Source organism: Colias philodice, chromosome 10 (genome assembly GCF_061535455.1).
Source record: "Colias philodice isolate Cphi_HAF_F1 chromosome 10, ilColPhil1 Martin Lab GWU primary, whole genome shotgun sequence".
Lineage (NCBI taxonomy): Eukaryota > Metazoa > Arthropoda > Insecta > Lepidoptera > Pieridae > Colias > Colias philodice.
This window is the reverse complement of record NC_143095.1, coordinates 6,025,863-6,049,253: the sequence shown is the minus strand read 5'-3', so window position 1 is coordinate 6,049,253 and position 23,391 is coordinate 6,025,863. Positions and strand designations below refer to the sequence as shown.

Below are 23,391 nucleotides of genomic sequence, written 5' to 3'. Positions count from 1 at the left end.
TTTACAATACTTTTTAATAACTACACAACTCAACTTTGGTTCTAATTTAAAATAATTATTTAAAAGTATCGGTCTTTGGTGCTTTCTAAAATAATTATACCTATTATGTTAATTAAACCTTTGTAGAGTAGAATGCTATGACATTTTTTAAATCTGGACTAAGAGTAGGTACCTATACATTTGTCTTGTGAGACATATCTAATAGAAGTATTCTCTCTGTCTACTTTTTATAGATTTTTTTCTTTTGATAGATTTTTTAATGTCCTACTAGCTACTAGATAAAATAAGGCTTCTTTATAAAAGAGTGATATTTTTTAAATTCCTAAGTGCAATCTCAAAAATTACTAAGCCCTATATTAAGGCACTTAAGTTTATTTTTTGATATCTAATGCAATCAAATGATTGACATGGATCACATAAACAAGAAATTACATACTTCTATAGTCCTTTTCACCTATGATGATTCCTGTGACACTTCATCGTGTTCCGAATTACGAATTTTATGTTTAAAAAGTCAAAATATTTTAGTGCATAATATTTTTATTTTATGCCGGCATTATTACCAAAAATATAAAAATGAAACATCGTAAGCTTATAAATCAAAAACAGTATTGTTTAGTTTAATATAATGAAAAATAAAATAAAATAACACAAAAATATAATACCTACGCAATTCGTGTACATGAAATGGATCGTTGAAAAATCATAGAGTTGGAAAATCATATAATCGGCGCCCATCTTGTGATCGTTTGTCAATCGAGTCAATCGTCTGTACGAGTGCGTCAGCCTTGTATACAAGTTGCATTTATATATTGATACTTTACGTGGTATTCTGTTATTGTTACTAATTGTTATTGTTGACTTTTTGTTGCTGTTGTTTGCTAAGTTTCCTTAGTTAATTGTTGGCGAAATGCCGAAAAAACTAATTTTGGTACTTTATTCAAATCGATTTCATTTCCATATAGAATATTATCGATTATCGGAAACAATTGATACGATTTCAGTAACCGACATCTCTACACGTGTCAAAAATCGATGTGTCACAGAAATCATCTTAGGTGGAAAGGACTATAATTATATTTACATGAAAGTTAATTAATCAAATTTGTTAAAATTTTAATAAAACAAGCTATTTCATTCCTTTACAACAATTTCAATAAGTTATAAAACTGAAACACGAACGAAATGCACGAACAAAACAAGTTCAATTCCGCGTCTTCCTGATAAAAGCACTGAAAGCCTATCTAACACTTTACCTAGATGTATAATTTCATACATTATTTGTCATTTAAACTGTCAGATAACTAAAACGTAACATATTCAGAAGTTTTGAAACTGGCTGTAAATAAAATTTACAGAGATATTGTAGGTAACTAATTATTGAACAATAATTCACTCCCAAAATAAAGGCAATTTCTATATTATAAAATGTAATGTGACGTGTACAACAAAGCTTAAAATTATATTAGGTACTACTGAAATTAACATAATGTTTAAATATAACATACAAAAGAACAAAACAACAATAAAAATACGCATTACAAAACTTGATTTCTTATAAATTAAGGATCTATTTGACCATACAGTAGATTTCAAGATAATAATACAATCTTAATATTTTATAACAAGGCCAATCTTTAAAAGTACAATATGAGAAGAATTGAAGGCACAAGACTGCAAGGATTAAATTTTTACACATTATAATTTTTTATTTTAGATACTTATAGGTAATAAGTATAACAACAAAATAAAACTTACAATATTCATCAATATCTAATATTGTTTAACCATTCCGTGAGCCATTAGAATACGGCAGTGATTTAACTGTTTATTTAGTTAAAACATTTATACTTAATTCTACATACATATAAATTATTATAAATTTACTTTCTTTCGATCATCAAGTATATTATATTTTAATATTTTAAAATTTTACACTAAAGCTTAATAAATTTTCATAAAATACATAAGCATTATCTGTGTTATGCTCATTGCTCGTAGATAAAATATGTTTGTTATATTTGTGATTTATACTAAATCTAGGCCTCTATTAAAATTATTTTAAAAATCGTTACTTTTAAGCTCGTTTCCTTGAAATAGTGCTTCTAAATTTATTCGTGCATTTTTGGTACATTTGAATTATTAAAAAGCGCTATTAGGCAAAAATGACTTCTCTTTAATTGCTTGTCTCTTTTCTCTTTCTATCTCTATTATATACTCTACATAGGCACTTTATACGATAAAGATTTTAAGAAGCGTTTTATTATGCAATAATTTTTTTTATCAATATCTAACATATCTTTTCGTGTGCTCTTTAATACGTCGATCATTAGACGTATATCAAAATTGAACACGAATATTTTAAAAATTTCGAGGTTTGTGATATTTCAACTAGTGACATATTTCCAAACGATAGAAAGGAAACTTTAAGGTCACACACACGCATTTAAATAAAATGATAATACAATTATTTGTCATTATAATGAGATAAGACTCAAATCTTTATTTACACATTTAATTAACTATCAAACCTGAAATACACTATAAATTTCATTTTAAATAATCATTTATTCATTTAAAGGTACTATTACAACTAAATGACTATAAAGCACTTAGAAATCGAGTTACAAAACAAGAGAACTAACCTCGATTTTTTTATTTCGGTATATAACTAAGAATCAATAAAAAATTAATCAATAATAAAAAGTATTAAAAAATCACTGCAATAAATTGTCTCCTATATAATATAGGTACGTAATCAAACGCCTAGCGTATTTCAGGTTTCGTGTGGCTAGATATACGTGGGTGCGAAATGGCTGGACCAATTGCGATGTTCGATATCGGGGTCCAGCGTGTCCCGGGACGTGGGGTCCGTGTGGTACAGTGGGGGTCATTGGGGCGAACCGTTCGGTTTCACTTTAATGTCTTCCTCATCGTGTTCGAGAATAACAGAGAAAGAGAACGGAAGGAAGGCATAGCCGTGACCCTCGTAGAACTTACTCATGAATTCCACCCTGGTTGGAAAAATGGACAAATCTGAGTATCAATAACTATTCATTCTATTGAAACCTTCAATTTGAATAGCATTATTTTTGTGATTTATTTAAGTATGTATGTACTTAACTAAAAATTGAAAAAATAACGTTCTGTAGCTGATCTAATACTAAGATACCTAATAATATTCCACAAGTTTAAAAAATAGAGCACTTCAGAAAAATCTTAAAAAGAACTAAAATAATACTTACAAATAGCAACCATACTAATTAAAATAGCTACTAAACAATAAAGCCACTCACCAATGCAATCTCAAAGTATGCAAAAACGCCGACAGACCCTCCATGAGCACAAGTATAGCGAGCGTGAAGAACGCCCACACCGCGAATATCAAGTACAGCACGATGGCCTTCGCGGGCGGGCCCCCGCCCAGCCCCATGCGGAGGAGACGCTGCCATAGTACCGCGGATAGTTCTGGAATGTTCGAGAACATCTATTTATTTTATTTATTTATTTATAATCTTTATTGGTCAAAACAAATACAAATTTCACACACACAGACAGGACATTTGATGCAAAGGGCGGCTTTATTGCTTCAAGCATGTAGTGTAGGGAGTTCTCGAATGTTCTAGAATATTTGTTTGTAGAGTTTTCGAAAGTTCTAGAACGTTTTTGTAGATTTGTCGAATGATCTGGAACGTTTGTTGGTGTGGAATTCACGAATGTTCTAGAACGTTTGCTTGTTTTGAGTTTTAGAATGTTCTAGAAGCTCAGTACATGTGTATAGTGATGAAGGTTTTAGGATGTTCTAAAATGTTTTAGGATGTTATAAGTTTATGTGTATACTTTATAGTGTGTAGTATTAATTTTATCGAGTTTGTATTGGACTAGATATTTAAGGAAATACGAAGTTCCAATCACTGAGCTGTAATATAACCATTTACTTATTTCAAACAGATAAACAAATTTTCCTGTTTATTCATATAGGTTTGTATATATAGAGTAAGATCCCAGGGCCACCAGACCTCACCCAATTCAAACGGATGAAATGTGGACGATTGGATTGTGTTAGTATGTGCATATCGTATGTCTACCCGCTATATTCGTCAATGGGCCAATTTCCAGATTATCAGGTGATCAAGGTTCATAATAACAGTACTTACTTCAAGTATTATCTCATGGCTGATTTTCACATATGTTTTAGAATATACAGTTAACAATAAGATGTCAGCACTCCTAAACACTTCCCGTGGGCTATATTGCTTACCATACGCCTTAGAGCTCTCAAAATAATTAAACAGTCATCGAAATAATTGAATTTCCATCAACACTACCCAATCGTCCACATTTCATCCGTCAAGAAATAGGTGAGGTATGGCGGCCCTGGGATCTTGTACTAATAGTGTACATAACTACATAGAAAACAATATATTGAAATTCAAATAAACGTTTACACTTACGAGCATGCGCCAAAGACAAAGCCCATAGCCGCAAATACGAAGCGGTGTGTGAAACAGCGCCCAGCACGTACTCAATGGTGTGTATCGCTTGTGTTATCATTATCTCGCCGAAGCCTTCCTCGGGGTCCGCGGGCTTCTCGCATTCACCGTCTTCTACTGTTGGACCCGGCTGGAGGAGAAAATCCATTTTTTTATTTATTTAATTTCTTATCTATACTAATATTATAAAGAGGAAAAGTTTGTATGTATGTATGTATGGTTTTCACGCATAAACTACTAGACCGATTTTGATGAAATTTGGCACAGATAATCTTTAGACCCTGAGAAAGAACATAGGCTACCTTTTATTGCGAAATATGTACCACGGGTGAAGCCGGGGCGGACCGCTAGTTAACTATATTTCTATTACATTGATGCATAAAAAAGTTTATTATAAAAATTATAGGTCCTTTGTATGGCTGCCCCGCGTTCATGTTGACGCGGCACGGCGCGCGAACTTCTGTGCCCTTTAGATTATAGTATACTACAGAAAACACCTAAACTACTAAATATACTTACATTCCGCTTCTTCTTATACATCTGATACAGTGGTTTGCCCAGTAACATGATGGGTATGCACAAAAAGCCCACAGCTAGGAAGGTTCGTTGTATGGCGTGTTGTCCCGTGTACATGTCGGCACGGCACGGGGATCGCACTTCTGTGTCCTTGAGTAACATCATGTTGATGAACATTATGAGCACGGACGGTGCGCAGGCGGAGTCGTATGCGGGATCTGAGGATTTTAAGTTTTTTATTGTTATTTTTTTTGTTTTTAGATGGTAAATGTAGAGTGGGCCTTTAGGATTTTTTAATTTAAAGGATGGAATGAGTCATAGCGATGGAGAAACAGTGTTTTTTGTTTTGTTAACCCATTGACCACCGAGCGGCCCGATCGGGCCGAGACACAATAGATTTTCTATTGTGTCTGTGATCCGAGGACTGACGGATAATAGGGAATACTATGTTGGGATAAGAAAAGGCAAGTTCGTGAGGTTGTAGGCTTTAGCTTGTAGTAAAGATACTGTGAGTAGAGATGACACATATTTTGACTAAATTCTAGTCTGCAGAAAGATTTTTTAGGAAAAACAGTTTAGAGTTTATAACCGAACTTTTTCAAGCAATTTTTATAAAAAAAAATAAACGAATGAACTATATTCTACTAGTTCCATACAAACATATGAAAAAAATCAATAATTTTGTTTGTCATTTGCTTATATCCCAAAGAAAACTAGAATACCTTCTCTATAATCTACTGATAATCTTTACAGTATAGTTTATGTTTGGATTTATAAAAATCAGCATAATGAAACATATTACCTACTCAAATCTAAGGTATTATAATAAAAATCTCACCATCTGATACAGTCGAATACATGATCCATTTCATGAACATCATGATACACAGATACCAAAATAGCAGAAGCAGGAACAATATTTGCGGTATGTATTGCAGGAATATCATGTACGGCCTCTTGAAGTAACTGTAAAGGTAGTCAAGTTTAACGCACTGTCTGGCTTATATTGATGATTTTTATAAAATAAATCAGGTTCTTTACTTTAAATTTACATATATTTTATTTAACATAATTCAGGATGTTTTTTTGTAAAATATTTACTACAAAATGTTAACGATATGCATAAATACCTACATAATTTTTTTCTACGACATTAGAATGTTCTTTAAGCTACCAAATAATATTTTAATGGTTTGATACTATATAAAACAATAATACTAGGAATTAGATATATAATATAATTTCTATGAATACAGTAATTACTTGAAGTTTACCACACTCAATGTTACCCCGAAGGCCATGTGTATCACACCGAATATTATGGACAGTTTCATCTTGAATGAGTTCAGAAATATTATATTGTTTGCCGCAAACTGGAAAACGAAGAGCATTGATATAGATTACGAATTTCTTAAAATAAATGGCTCCTAGACACAAAGAAAAAAAATAGAGGCACCTTTATATTTTTATTATTGAAATCTGACTTAGAAAAAGATAAAATATGTACATATTTTTATCTTAAAATTTTCTCATATTTCACAAGAAATCGAGCACAATTTTTGTAAAATAATTATACAAGAAAACAAAATAAAATGGTCCTTTAAAAATATGCGAGAATATAGATTTATCGAAAAGCAATCAAGCACCAAGCTCTTTCCTATTTTTTTTAGTTTTTTTTTACTATCTCACAAAAATACTTTTTACATAGCTCACCTGCCAAGCAGGATCAATTCCCAGCGGGTATGGAGTCTGCGTGTACGCGAGCGCCGGGTCCAACTCCAACATCCTATGATGCCTTAAAGTATCATTATCATACACATTCCGCCAACTACTGCCAAATATATTCAGAGACTTCGAGAACAAATCGTTATATATCAACCCGGTGTACATAGAGAATATTCCCATGAGCAATATTATATAGCGACCTCCAAAGAAAATGTTCCAAATTTCGTTGTCCGTCTTTTTCTTGGCTAATGGCTTTTCCAGGATTATAATGATGGCGGCGAATGCGGTCATGATGAGCCCGTGGCCCATGTCGCCGAACATTACCGCGAAGAGGAACGGGAATGTTATTATCGTGTATAGTGCTGAAAAGAAGATAATTAATAAGGTTTAGTTAGTTTAGTGTATGGTATAGGTGCATAGGACAATAGCTCTACATGGTCTCCGTCACTCCGTGGCAAAATTACTTAAAGCTGTTTACTTTCTGACTCTGGGTAACTGATAAATACTGATTTGCTTTATTTGAACATAATAATTATTTTTTTCAATTTGGACTAACAATCGAGTATAATTTAATCGTGGTTCAGAAAAGAGCACCAAAGCACTTAATCCAATTAATTACATAGCAAAAACATCTGTAATTATAATCTTACCTGGATTAACCTCTCTATAGCTGGCGATTCCATAGGAATCAATGAGATTCTGAAAGCCCTTTGTGAATTTGTTGGTCCTGTTAAAGGTGGGCGGAATTTCCGTCGTGTGCACGTGGTGCAGGATTGACGGTATCGGACTGCCGCTTGCTTTCTGGAAATAATTTTTAATTATTACAGGTATTATAAGAGCATATAGTTAGTATAAATATAGTTTTTGGATAAAATCAGAAAATCTATATACACAGGAGCTATAGCAAATTTTGTTGAATTATACATAACTACATTTAAAGATTGTTTAAACTTCTTTTCCCACCCTGTATATACAAAGCAGTACGATACTTGAATAGCTACGCAAAAATAAAAGGCAATGACACGATAAATTAAACCGCAAATATAACCGTTAGGTATATACCAATTTCGTATCAAAATACGTACATTATTGAAATGCAACGTGATCCCGACCGTCTACTAATTCATGGCAATTGATTATCGAGTGGGCAGGCCTTGAACTTTATTGAGCCTACGCTTTTATATTATTTACATTTAAACTTCACTGTGGGGGAGAAACAATGCGTTGTATGGATATGTCGCTTTTGTTGCTATAGAGGTACACAGCAACAAAACAATATAATGATGTTCGTTACAATGTATATTTTAATGCTATCACATTTTTAAAATAATATTAGATTATTTGGGTACTTAGGTACATTCCATTTGATTTTATGTCTAGGCACATATTGCTGAATAGTTAACTACTTAAAGTATGTGAAAGAAATACGTTTGGACGTTTGTTATACAGAGAAGAAAAGCTTAACTGATTCTATAATTTAACACACACAGTAAATAATAAATATAAGTACTAGAATAAACAAACTCACCACTCCATCATCCAGAGCCTTTTGCAACAGCGGCAGATCCTGTCTGGGCACCCAGCACTCCGCTATAAGGCACTTCTTTATAATATCCATACTGAACATATTGAGCGTATGGTATATCGCCTTCTCTTTACGCACTGCGACCATCCAAGTGCTTATGTCTCTGGCTATGTTCGTCAGCACTAGGCGTCTGTGTTGTTCCGTTTGTTCTAGTACCTGGAGTTATAGTTTTATTTGTAAGGGAATTTGGAATGAAATGGTATGCTTGAAGAAGGTAACATAATTTATATTGTTGTGAGAATTCACGGATATAATGTATTGGTTTTTTTTTCAGTTCGAGATTTTAGTTAATTGTAACGTATCTTGTATATGTTACAAAGATTGCAGGATTATACGCTCAGGATAAGAAAAGCATGCTTCGAATTTTAATGGATAAAATTGTTGTTTAAAATTTTATGGTAAAATAAAAAACGAACATGAATCTGACCTTAATTGATTGTAAATTAATTCAAATTCAAAATTCTATGATTCAAGGTTAAGGACTGGTTATTAAGAGTCAACTTAAGTCTTAACTTAAGTCAAAATAATTTTCCTTAGCCAAAAAATCTACTAAATTTTATTATCATTGACTCATTATTAAGAGAGAAGGAATTGTTCTTTTGTGCGATGTACAAGCTGCCACTTATTTATGGGGCATTTCACGCCAAGCGGACACAGATTTCAGGGTAAGGTTTCAGATTTCGGTTATATTTTAGTATGTTACACCTGTATATATCCTCGGTATGTGTACGAAAAATTTTTGCATTTAGAAGCTTAGTTTTCAAAATACAGGTCTTTGAAGATGTCAGTAAGCGCGAGGTATGGGGGACTTTGAATGTAATTATCAGTTCAAGAAAAGTAATTTTTAAATAAATTGATGACTGAATAATATACCCCATGAAATGAACTTTTTATGCTCATATTTCGAATTTCGAATTTATATTTAAATTCCTTAGAAAAATAAAAAAATATTTTTCTTTGTCATTTTTTACAAACTTTGCGTATTTTTATTTCTTTTAAAGATCATTAAATAAATGGCTTATATTATGCTTAAACTTCATGCAATGTTCTAGAGTGGTCATCGCAGTAGTTTAGAAGCTACATGTATTATAATGACGAGGCGCGGCAATATCCCCATACTAGCGCTTAGTTGGTTAACGCACCGTATTGCAGTATTTATCTCATTATAGTTAGTTAATAACACCGTTTCAGGTTTTAATAAGATTTTATAGTGGTAAATAACAAGCAAGAAAATATTACTTTAGTTTTCTTAAAAAAAAAATATTCAGTAAAGTAATATGACATTTTTACGACTTTGAATACGTATATCTCGTCAATTATTTATTTTATCATAAAACTTATGTATAAGGGTACGCGCAGACAGAGAGCGTTCTGCGTTCCGCGTTCTTTGTAATGTGAAGGATCTATAGCGCCGGCGCACACAGAACGCAATTAGACCGCGGCGGTCATTCGGAACGCTTGCGTTCTCGCGTTCTCTGTACAGAATTACAAAGAACTCGCGTTCTCGCTATGGCTGGTCCGTCTTCTCCAATTGGTATCTTGTTTTCTATTTCAGATTTTACATAGTCATGTAACTCATTGAAGCTATTTATTGACATTCGAAAATAAATATAAAATCTCTCTTCATCTTGAAGCAGCTCAGGGATAAGAATACTAAATTCTCCCATATCATCTCGTTTCGTGTTGATAGGGTGTACCCAGCATTTTCTACTTTTTTTTGACTCCTCTAGACTCCACAAAAGCAAGGCTTCATCTTCGGAAGATGAACTTTCGAGAGACATGTTTCTCTTGCGGAGAGTCACGAAATAGAACGCAAATGTCTTGAACGGCTCCTGTGTGCGCTAGAACGCAGAACGCAGAACTGACGAACGCAGAACGCAGAACGCGGAACGCAGAACGCTGTATGTCTGCGCGTAGCCTTAACCTCCAATCAATTTTTAAAGACCTATCTGTTGACACCTCATTTAATTCAAATTTCTAGAATTTATTTTTTGTCCCCGTTTGTATGAATATTCAAATGCGTCGCGCTAGGCGCTAGTATGGGGATATTGCCGCGCCTCGCCATTATAATACATGTAGCTTCTAAACTACTGCGATGACCACTCTAGAACATTGCATGAAGTTTAAGCATAATATAAGCCATTTATTTAATGATCTTTAAAAAAATTAAAAATACGCAAAGTTTGAAAAAAATGACAAAGAAAAATATTTTTTTATTTTTCTAAGGAATTTAAACATAAATTCGAAATTCGAAATATGAGCATAAAAAGTTTATTTCATGGGGTATATTATTCAGTCATCAATTTATTTAAAAATTACTTTTCTTGAACTGATAATTACATTCAAAGTCCCCCATACCTCGCGCTTACTGACATCTTCAAACACCTGTATTTTAAAAACTAAGCTTCTAAATGCAAAAAATTTTCGTATACATACCGAGGATATATACAGGTGTAACATACTAAAATATAACCGAAATCTGAAACCTGACCCTGAAATCTGTGTCCGCTTCGCGTGAAATGCCCCTTATATGAATTATGCAATCAATGAGGATATACACTAATTCGTATTTATTTATTCATTGATGCACTCACGGGTGTTATTACCATACACGTAGGCGTTGAAGGTTGGATTAGATTATGTTGCCCTGTAGGGCTGCCATTCGTTCTAGTAGGTACTAGGACTTAAGAGTCAATCTCATTTTAACTGCAGTGTCCTGGACACTGACATAGGTTTCCCGGTTCAATTGTTAGAAATACTTATTCAAAGAAATAATTAAGTATTTTTTCAATATTAAATAGTGATGAAATATACATAATTACACCTTAAATAGTAAGTAGTATAGTAATTACAATTTAACTCATTTAAATTGTAGAAACAGTTATAAAATAAATAAAATAAGAAAGTATACTAGTTCGTAACCTTGTTAATTTAATAATTTGAAGGCGTTTTCATTATCCGTGTTCTATCAAGGTCCCAAATTACTTATGATAAATATTTCGGTCCGAATTAAAAAAAACACACCCACAAATCGCATCCTAATGTGATTTCAAATTATGTACAAGTTTATTACTTTAGATTTTTTGGAATTTTATTACGTCATGTTTTGGCATATTTATTATCTTTGCCATATTCTACGAATTACACCTCAAATTGATAACGATCTCTAGCCGTAGAACTTTTGTAAGCAATTAGAATGTATTCACTGTTTTAGTGTGGAAATGGTTCTTAGCATGCAATATCAAATGGACATAATATATTTTAAAGAATAGACATCACATAATATTATCACCTTAAACATTAAGCATTATGATTAAAGTAACAACAGAATAATATCTACCATTTCCAAATCCTTTATTCTGCTCTCCACGCCTGCTAACATATCCTGTTGATCCTTATAAGTAGCAGGACAAGGGTATAAAGTCGCTTGAAAGCCAGTGCATACTTTCTTTACACGCAATTTTATTTGCTCGCCATGGAAGAACACGACAAATACTGTCTTTTGTAGCTCGTGACCCTAAAAGCGTTGCGTAGTTTAATAATTCCATATTATTGTATAAATTTAGGGACTGGATTAACTGGGTCAGCACGTGACATATCCACTGTCCTCATATTTATTTCAATTACGCAACGTGTTCATAAATGAAAAGTTATGTTTTCGGGACGTCGGACAACAGTGTATACAATGGTTTGTTTCAGAAATGTGAATTGTTTATTTATAATAATTTGACATATTTTAAATATCATATTATGTAAATATACTATTTCCATGCGCTTTTACAATCAGAGTACCTATAGCTAAAGAATATGTTATAATATCGACACAGTCAATAGAAGTAGATACAATATAATGTAGGTTAAAAATTCCCCTTTTGTTTAAAAACTGTGTACATTGAACATGTAATTATTTCACGGGTGAGTGAAGATTTACACCCTAAACTTTTATTTTATAATAACCCTGTTGTTAACTAGAAAATCAATACTAACAGTAGGCCAACGAACTTTGCGCTCTAGCACGCAAATACTATGAGTAGCCTTAGGTATACCGTATTGCAGATATTTTATTAGAACACATAATATGTATGTGTGGTCATATAAGTTTTACTCTTATGTTAAAGGCAGTAAAGCACATTATCACTTACCGTTACAGGGTCTTTCAAAGGTTCGTCTATTTGGGCTTGTTTGAAGAATATATTACCATGTGATATCCTCCATAGCATTCTCTCAAAGGACGGAACTCTCGGAGTAGCAACCACTCCAGCAATGAAACCCAAATGTCCTATAACCCCTTCATTATTATACACTTGTACTGAAGCTGATATTTTCCTATGGGCACTGTGGTCTTGGAAAAACGTTTGAGTTTTTTCTATCAAGATTTTAAACTCGATAAGAGAAAGGTAATCTGTTTTTAGATTCTGTGCGTTTCGTGTTATTTCTTGGATTTCAGATTCGATGTAGTCAATTCTTTCCTGAAAAAATTGCATGTAATATTTTATGAATGACATAATTTTTAAGCTGATATTGTATTCAGGAAATTATTCGATACTTAAGTAATTAGAGTACATTTTATTATTTCGTGTATTCTACTTGTAATCAATTTTATCCCATTTAATTATTACCTACAATTATATCAATTTACTGTGTGGAAAAGTCGGACGCTATTTTATAATCCTCAAGGAAATGGGACTATGACATAGACTGAAGTTACACAGTAAAGAAACTAGGTGACCTTAAAATATATTATGCAATTATCACGGACCTGGACATGAATACAAGTAAAGTTGCGGCGTCTAGGTGGATGTTCAATTTGAGCTAGGGAAGTTGTTGTCTCAATTGGAAGATTTAATACTATCCTGTGACAAGATATTTCGTTCATTCTCTTTATTTCAACCGCTTTTAAAAATGTAGAGATATTTTATGTGATAGTTAAAGGAAGAGATAATGGCAAATTAGGTATACTCGACTATTAACATTTCTTGTCCAGAAGGTCAGCTTTTGTACATTTAGACAAGTTACCTACGGGTTGCAATTACAGTCTAAATAATATATCACATTATTTTGCGTTTCATAAATCAAAGCAGACATATGGATTGAATCGTGTTTAAGATTTTAAGTGAAACAGGAAAAGCTAGTCGAGCATTTGCATAATTTGGGTCAATGTCGCGACGTAGACATAATTACATCGTAAAGAATATCAGTCTAGAGTGGTAGCATTTTTTTAAAGAATTATCGCGTTTTGCAAGAAAAAAACAGGGCGCAAGGTCTATTTCTTGTACTAGCTTTATTGTCCCTTGCCAACAATTCTATATTTTCTATAAAGTCTAAATTAAGATGTAAACATGTGAAATTTACGGGATATGTTTCGCTTAGTAGGTATCTAGTTTAACACATTGAGCCACGAACGGTCCGATCGGTCCACGACACAATAGATTTTCTATTGTGTCTGTGATTCCGGGGCCTGAGTTATTAGACATTTTGAACTACAGACAAATTATTAGGTACCTCTAGAATATTAATTTCCCTCGGGCTCATGATTCTTGGAGCAGGTTTGGGCGGCGGCGGCGGCTCCGGCAGCTCGCCGCTCACCCAACGCAGCTTTCGCTCCATTTCGCTGCACCGTCGCACTTCCGTCACATATCGACGTTGGAAATCATTCACGTGTGGATTTAGCTGGTGACAAAAACATGTTACATAAACATTTGTTAGAAAACGTGATAACAATTGAGTCACGAGTACACTAAATTAATGTTCAATTATTTTACTTCTTAATTGAAGGCTGCGCTGCCAAATAAATGAAAGGCACTCGTAAAAACAAGACAAGAAGTAGACTTGTAGTAGTAGAAGTAGAAGTAGACTTGTAGGAAGACAAGAACGTTGACAGATTTTATTGTCATTAATCCATTAATCCTCCCTACAAGACCTCCGGACAAGTGCTGTAATGATGACTGATCTTGAGTCTTGACTCTAAGTTATGAATTTATGACTATGAGTGTAGGTTAATGGTTTGGATCATGTACATTCTTATGACAATATACGATTTTCAATACCTTTGATATTAATGCTGAATTTTTATGTCATTTCATATAATATCATGCATGTTTTGTTCATACCACGCGACGGAATAATCTGTTTTTCTATCTCTCATAGTTCTTAACTATTTCTATAGTAGTGAGTAATCAAAATGCTACTGTATGTATGTACTATAATGTACCTGGCAAATCGTAGAAATATACGGACAGTGCGATAAAAAAATGAATACCTACTTTACCGTGTTTACTGTGATATTTAGTTTGTGGATAATATATTATATAGCACTCAATTTCCCGTTATTTATGCTATAAGTAATTTAATATGTCCTAAGGAAGGTAAATAGTTAACTCCTGGTTTCAAGATATGAAATACATAAATGCAATTTGTAATGAGTTTCCTTGTGTAATAATGCAATTTGTATTTGTGACTATTTATTTGTGCGAGTCAAAACATTCCATATTATGAAGTTAATACATTGAGTTACTGGAATTCCACCCGCGTCTTCACCCGCGTTTTCAAAAAACCCCCATACCTACTTCCCGTTCCTGTGGGATTTCCGGAATAAAAAGTACAAACATACTAAATTATATTGTAATCGGTTCAGTAGTATCTGCATGAAAGAGTAATAAACATCCATCCATACTCATAAACTTTCGCATTTGAAGGATGATTGTCATCAATCATATTTTATCGCCCACCCAATTAATAAAATAGAGAAAAATATAAAATATTTATTCCTATAGAAATTTATGTAGAGATTCCAAACATTCCTACAGGTATTATTACTTATTACTACCTACCTAACGCACGCAAATTCGTCTGCTCTCAAAATATTTTTGAAATATTTTTCATTGCACCTCTGCTCCTTTTGGTCGTAGCGATATGTTAATGATTTTCTATTGGTAAGCCTTTCTCGATGGATTATTATCCAACACAAAATCATATTATTATATTATTTAACAGATAAAACAAATGTAACATATTATTGGAATTCCACTGTTTTCTTTTGACTCATATGGGTTAAAAGAAAACATTAGCAGAAAGCATTTAACACAAAACACCAGGAGAAATATGTTGGAAAAAAATCTTATATGTAGTTTCTCAGCTTATTTTGAACTGCTTTTGTATTGTTTAATGAAATATCTAGAAGAATTCTCATACAATTTTATTATTTAATGTACTTCGCCCACTTGTAATAATACTGTAGGTATAAGTCTTTATTGATAGTGCAGACGGTGTTTTAAAGAAACAATGAATGTTGTTTATTATACTTAATCTATCATTTTTATTACCTAAAACGAAGTTTTAAGTTTTTAACAAATCTTTACCGCTTTTCTTTACGATTAAATATGAAAATCAATTGGTCATTTATAGTTTGTTAACGGCAAATATAAAACAACATCTGGCCATAAAATAATATATTGGCTCTAAATTATTAGTACCGTAAACTATTATCGCAGACAATACGTAAACTAGATATAAAAATAAATAATGTATTGTTAAATAGAAAAAAAAAAATTTCAATTCGCCTCAGGGTTGCTAAAAATATCTACATAACATTACATGTATATCTCCTGTCATGTCAGAATTCAGAAACTATCTATGTGTATAGTGTTCATTTTAAATAGCAGCTATTTATTAATGTAGCTTGTTGTAAAGGTAGTAGATATTTACCTGCTTGATCGTCAGCCAAATTATTTTATTTTGTTGACATACTAAAAATTATATGATCTCTCTCATTTGTATGTGAATAGAAGAGACAGTAAATTTAATGAACTTCAAGGGGCTTTATTTCCAGCAATGCTTAGTATAATATGTTACTTTTCTTTGACGTTTTCTTTTAAGTAGGGAGGCAGGTATTCAAAGATGAAGGATATCGTTAACGATATCCTTCATCTTTATATATTTTGTTGTTTTCGTTTAAAGAGGAAGGTAGAAAAATGATATTGGACAGCCCTGATGCTGAGACCGCACCTTAACCCAAAAATAGACACCCAATTGGTCATTCGCAGCATCCAAGCCCATCTGTTTATTTTATTGCTTCATTGACGCTCCCGGTCCGTTCTATTACAGGCATTTGTCACATTTTCTATTATCATTTTAGAAGTAAAACTTGAGCACTTTATCTAGGGAATGGGCTCGCTGACGTGTTCCGCTCACGCCGCCCCATGAGGTTAGAGCTGGTTGGCTCACAATTTGTTTTGGCCCGGCGACGGGCAGCCGCTGACGGGGTCACGGAAGAATTCTACCATACCCGTGGCCCCGTCGTTGATGCGGCTTGACGGAACACAGTGGGGTTTTGGTCGGTAGGAATCCGACATAACCCACGGCCCCTTCCCCGGAGGCCGTGGGTATCTATGCAAGATTTCCCCACTTAAAAAAAAAAAAAGGGAATGGGCTCGCTTCACCGATATACAAATGTTATGAAATAACAAATTATAATACCAAAATTCTAAGCTATAAGTTTTCTTACAGCCTGGGTTCACAACAATTTGAACGGTACCCGGACTTGAACTAACTTCAAGCCATTAAAGCCTTAATTTCGCCGAATCAGTTTAGCATTTTCGCACAAGACAGCAAAATATTTAACGTTGCAGTTACTTAATTGAAATGAGGCATTTTCTATTATTTTTTTTATAAAATTTTAATGTTTATTCTTAAAAAGCATTTATATATTTATTTCCCTTAATGCATATGCAGCTATCGCGCGGAATTTAAGGATTAGTTCCTAACTAAGTAATTATAAATCAATTTTTTTGCAAAAATACACAGTTGCTAGGGCTCGCCTGTTATTACCAGCTCATTCATTGTACAATTATAAAAACGTTACGTAATGCAAAAACAGTCCGTTTAATACAAAGTATAATAAAATGTCGCAGCTGATTGCCATTGCCGTTTCAATTAAAGTCAATTAAATGTACTTGACTCTAACACGTAAAGTGTTTATTTCATGTAGTTAAAGCGGCCTAGGCATCACTTTAGATGAAAACTTTTATACCCATAGTAGTTCCATTGGATATAATATAGTATTTTAACGACAATTTAGGAGCAATTCCTAAATTAAATAAAATCTATATATAACGTATGCGATATCGTAATTTTAATCAATCAAGTACCTATTCCAAATAATAAAACTCCTTAACTTAAATAATTTAAGGAAAATTGCAGAAGGCTTAGATCATTAAAATGATCTAAGGCAGAAGGTAACCCTTAAATAAATATATTTAAAATAAATTATTAGTTTACCATACAAGGTAAACGCAAAAAAAAAGAATGATTTAGGTCGGTTAAACAGAAATTTTCAGATTTATAATTAGTACATCAGTGGGAATGTCGGCCTGGAAATCTATTAAAAGGCCTTCACGAGTCCTACAGCTGAAGCTGACAGCTCTTTATAAATAAATTATAAATTTATATTATTATAGTAATATTATGGTGGCGACATATTTATGATATAACCATTAACGTGCTAAACAGCTTGATTCGCAATTGCATAGTACAAATAAACATTCGCAGACATGATATTCCAATATTTAAATATAGATAAGTAATAATCTAAAGTAAATGTATTATGTTGCATAATTGGCGATAATATTTATTTAATGGTTATGGGAAATAATATTGTTATACTGTGGTTATGGTGTTTCCGCTTAGCTAAAATATTATTAAGGTGTATATTTTTAGATTCATACCACTGTTTCAATATCTACGTCTTAGTGTGTAATATGTATTTTAAAATTTCTATTAAGAAATGAATCCTAGCTATTCAATTATTTGCAAACGTCTGCATAATTTAAGAAAGTATTGTAATGGATACTAATGACAACATAATGCATTATTTGGAATCTGGAAATGAACTGTCTACACACCCACATGCTGTGTAATATTTATTTTATGAACAATCGTTAGAACAAGATCTCGGTCATTATCGTTGCTAATAATAATATTCAGTACCTATATGTATTGAATGAAAAGATAATCAAGTGCCGGGGAATGCAGTAAAAAGTTAATGGTAGTCAAATCTTTCTAAAAGACGTTACATTGATTGAAATATTTTTTACAGTTGAAAAGGTAAGTCAATATGAGAGCTACTTATGAAGTCTCGGAAATTATTTATTAAATACATATTATAAGTATTCTTATCTATGTTTTTAGAAAATCGAAAAAAGCATTAAGCGATTTGTTTAAAAATCCTTCAAATAATACGGAATTAGCATTTTCAAATTATTTCTTGTTATATGTCAAGAAGCAGTTTCGGGGTGAAATCAATAGTGTAGTCACGAAGGCCACTCCTAGAATGATGGGGCACGCAAAATTGGATACGCAACCTGACGGCCTATCCATTTTGCTCAAGGGAAATATTTAGGTTGAGTAATACGATACTTTTTAATCTATGCTAAGCTTTATGGTATACCTTCTCTAATCTATCAAATATAATAAAAGGTGTGTAACAAAAATAAACTCTATTATAATACATAGGTTTATGGCATGGTTTTGTCAAAGCAGATGTAGATATTCAACAAGGTATTCAATGAAAAAATCCTAGTTAGGGTTCGATTACAAGTAATTTGATTAAATCTTACCCGGAAGTGCTACACGCACTCTCACCCTAGTCTAAATTTTAACATACCATAATTGAAATAAAATTAGCAATAATTCGGAAGTCGATTCATTTCCGACTAATAAAATGGGCATACAACCTTTGAAGTCACATTTGGATGAAAGCCAAAACATTTGGTTCAATTGACCGCTATGCAATATTAACATTATATTGTTTAATTCGACGGGCTTGTTCTATTACTCAAAGGAATCTGAAATTATTGAGAAATACTTGTAAAGTCTTAAAAAATTATTAGCACTTTAAGATGAAAACATAACCTACGTATTATTATTGCACAATGTAAAATTATCACAGTTTAAAATATCTTTACGCTTGACCCATTTTCATTATCGATAATATTATAACAGGTCGTAATATTTCCAATGCAATTATTCAATACCTATTGTACATTAACCCGTCGACGACCGTCTGATTAGTAAACTTATATCTGAAAGACCCTGATTTTATTTCCAACATGAACTTATATAAAAAGACTAATTGTATGAATTAGACCACTGCGACAATAACATAATATTGTAAGGTTTAAAATATATATTGATACGAAAAGAAAATCGTTTGGTGGAAAAGTGAATGCATCTGCCTAGAAGAGTCAACGACCTTCAATTTAAGGAAAAGTTTATCTACATATGTAAATTACGAACCTGGATATTATCAAAACTAAATTATTATCACTCTGTAGGTAAATATTATAAAACACAATTAAAATCCCTTTTCAAAGACAAAACTCAGAAAAAGAAAAAAAAAATTGAAAAAAGAATTTACTTTTTTCTTTAACTTTTTTTTTCACAACTTAAGGCCCAGGTACACCGTTATTATGTGTGGCTAGTATACTCTATTTTTATTGTGTGGCCCATGTGTGGCCATATTATTTTGAAAATAATTTGGAGTGTCGGCACCTAACCTGGGATTTTTTTAACTCGTTCCATATTTAAAACCTCCTTTAATTTCTCCTTCACATTCACAGTAAACTCCTATGAAAGTTATTTTATAATACTTATATTTTGCATATATGATTTGTTTATATTTGTTTAGTCTTTATTACAGGTTATGTTAATTTTTGCATTATTTCAAGGTTTCTAATTTAAATGATTGTACCTATCAGTTCATATAAAGCGGACATACTAATGTTACGTGATCTTATAATGTTGTCTTTATACTTGAGCATTAATAAATTGTGGAAATATCCAGTATACGCAGAGTTTATAGAATCATTTGCAATTATATGGACATTATTTAATCATTCTTTCTACTATGATGATTATAAACATAGCTAGATAATAATTTCAAACCAAAACCTTGTATTTCTATTTGTATCGTGAAGGTACAAATCTCGATTGTTGTAATAGTTGCATCCATAGTATTATATTATCTGTATGTACTCACATCTCTAAACTGCGCTATTCCCGCCTCTCCGAGCTCATACATTGACACATAAGCTGCTTCCGGCTGCACAAAGAGTTGGCATAATACCATTTCTTCACTTCGAAACATGGTTGATGGTTTTTCGGCTGAAACAATTGTATTTTATTGAATATTTATGCTTTAAATTATTATGGATATAATCCTTAGAATTCCTAGATTTATTTAATTATAACGTTTACAAAAAACAATTTCAAAATACCAAACTCTCCGTAGCTAGTACCCACTTTGCCTTGCATGTATAAAATATGTTTTGGTTTGTATGATAAACGAGAATGTACTAAAATTTACCTAATTAAAAATTTTAAAACATCATCATTCTATATAGTTACATATGCATTGCTGTGTCAGTTATTTCTGTTCAGTTTTAATAAACTGTAATGTAGGTATTCAATTTTGCAGTGAACCACATAACAATTTAATTTTGATAAAAAACCTTATGAAAATGGCATAAAATGCATATTAATATGTTAAGGTCTTATTGATTGCTTTTACCTAATTAGAATTAATTTATGATTTAGATTTTAGCTCAATCGAATTTGACGACATGAATTAAATTGGTTTTTACTGGTAAATCTTTATGAATGTACCACACAATTTATTAGCAGAATTTTAAAAAAAATATTAAAATAAATTTAGCATCATCCGAGGCTAAAACACATGCGAATGACTTTTTAATTAGATTATGTTTGATGCTTGCTTAGTGATTATTATCTACTTTATAAATAAATATAGTCTAGAATCAAATAAAATCAAATTACGTTTCTGGCATAAGAATTTCGCACACATTTATTGAAAGTAAAAAAAAAAAGTTCGTCAGTTATTAATAACATTTGAAGGTTAAAATCAAACAGTAGCGTAGATAATATACAATAAGTAATATCAAAAGGAACAGACAAGTTTTGTATCGTAACTCGTAAATATAAACCTTTCATAAGACCACCTGGATCGTCTATACGACACTTAATACTTTTCTCATTGCCAATAAAAGTTTATGTATGTAGAAATGACCTAATATCAATTGTTGCATTTGCGAATGTCCCAGGCAGACGAGACAGCTAAGCTTTGTATTTTTGTACCTGGCTACCGGCCAAATAGAACGGGCGTTATCACGTCTTATCGTGATTCTCTTTTATCAATCACATTACAATTGACTCACAATACCAAACATTTAGCTTCCAAGACGCCGGTTATCCTAGAGTATTCACATACAAATATTTTCGTTGGCACGAATATTTGTATATGGATTTTTCCATCTGCATGTATTCGTGACTCTTGATTGAAAATACTTTTGTATTCGATTATACTTCTCCGTGTGCAAGGGTATTCATCTAAATTCGATAACAGTGCACGTTGTATGTATAATGTATATTGTTGGATATAAAGAAAAAGGAAAACATATAAGGTTAATAGTTAAACTAGATCATTCTCGTCATGACCCGCTCTAGCTCTATACCATCATGCCCTTGGTGAATAGTACTTGGAACTTTAATCCCATTTCAAAATCATAATAAAATAAATGAAGTGACAAGATTGAATGGAAAAGTAGATATAGGTATCACATATTATACCTAAGTAAATTATGGTTTAAGGAAAATAATATCAATTAATTATTTACGAGGACATAGGTAGGAATAGTGTTAGTATTTAACGACGAATACCTAATAGACACTTTTTATAATGAATGAATAATGATTGATAGACTTATGAACTTACCTACACAACATTAAAGTATAGCTTCCATACTACCTACCTACAACGATACTTTGATAAAAATTTTGAATAAAATTAATAAAAAACGCCCAAGAATCATTCCATTTCCGTTATCTATGCGTTATATTAACTGTAATGTTAGTGTGTGTTTTTGAATAAGTAAATAAATAAATCTGTTCCATCTTTTCTAATAATTTGGATAAATTAGACATTATACTTTTTGCACATTACAAATTCTATGATCTGAACCAGGTGGATGCCAAATAGCTATGTTTCTCTGTTTATTTTTGTCACTCTATTTTTCGATCGTTGTGTATAAACATATTTTGGCGGCGAATTTGAATTATTTAGTTTATTGTTATACCTAGTTATTACAGTTTTAATATAGTGATGAATTAAGAAATTTTAAGGATTATCCTTATAAATAGTTGGTAGATGCTAGTTATTATAGTACCTACCTTACATTGCTTTATCATTGTATTTGCAAAACAAACAAATTATTGATCTTCAATTCCTCAGTTTTGTTTTGTTTTAAATGCACAATTATTTTTAATTAGTTAATGCTTGATTGGTCGGAAAAAAAAGAATACAATAGAAATTTCCTTTAATATTTGTGTAGTATTTACAATTAAGTGAGAAATGTTATTAAAATTAAATGTTTACGTATTTACCCACTGCGTTAACTTATTTGAATGTTAAATCTTTTTAATTAAATACCGAAAATGCATTTGCTATGCTTTGCTTGATGTCTCTACCACAAATCGAAACAGTCTTTTATAAAAATATACAATTACTGGTAATTTTGTGGAATACACGTACTGATAACACTATCGACGAACATCAGAATCAAAGTTCAAATGTCAACTTTTCGCTATCGTTAGATGATATAAATATTTTTAAACGCTGCGTTCAATCGATTATGCGTAAAGATTATATAACTGTTAAAATTGAATAAAAACAACGATTTTTTAATACTTACGGATTAAGAAATAAAAAAATCACTGATCACAGATTGTATTTTTAGTATTGATGTTTCGATTCGCGGCGCGGAGACGACATTTTTAACAAATCGTTCGCATCAACTCATGGACGCGCGGTGACTGCTCCTACTGACTTCTGACCGACAGTTTTGCCGTCGACACATAAGCTACAAATTAACGACAATCCTAATCTGAGGCTTGACCATTGCTCCAAATATTCGTTTATTAGCGCAATCGGAAGTTGGAGTTATGAACAGAAACAGCAATGAATCGTAAACAGACGCAACTAATGCGAATATACCATTGTAC

General features: G+C 32.1%; 1 protein-coding gene across 1 annotated transcript; it reads right to left on the bottom strand.

Moving 5' to 3' along the window:
• Nucleotides 1-441: 441 nt before the first annotated feature.
• LOC149485212 (V-type proton ATPase 116 kDa subunit a 1-like) lies at nt 442-23,215 on the bottom strand. Its single transcript, XM_089699944.1, has 14 exons — nt 23,082-23,215; nt 20,354-20,478; nt 13,822-13,989; nt 12,462-12,788; nt 11,660-11,836; nt 8,263-8,475; nt 7,385-7,535; nt 6,723-7,096; nt 6,273-6,382; nt 5,848-5,975; nt 5,013-5,227; nt 4,455-4,623; nt 3,297-3,468; nt 442-3,014 (listed from the first exon to the last, which is right to left on the bottom strand). Exons 2-14 carry the CDS (start codon nt 20,459-20,461, stop codon nt 2,891-2,893), a joined length of 2,436 nt encoding a protein of 811 aa, XP_089556070.1. The 5' UTR covers nt 20,462-20,478; nt 23,082-23,215; the 3' UTR covers nt 442-2,890.
• Nucleotides 23,216-23,391: the final 176 nt, after the last annotated feature.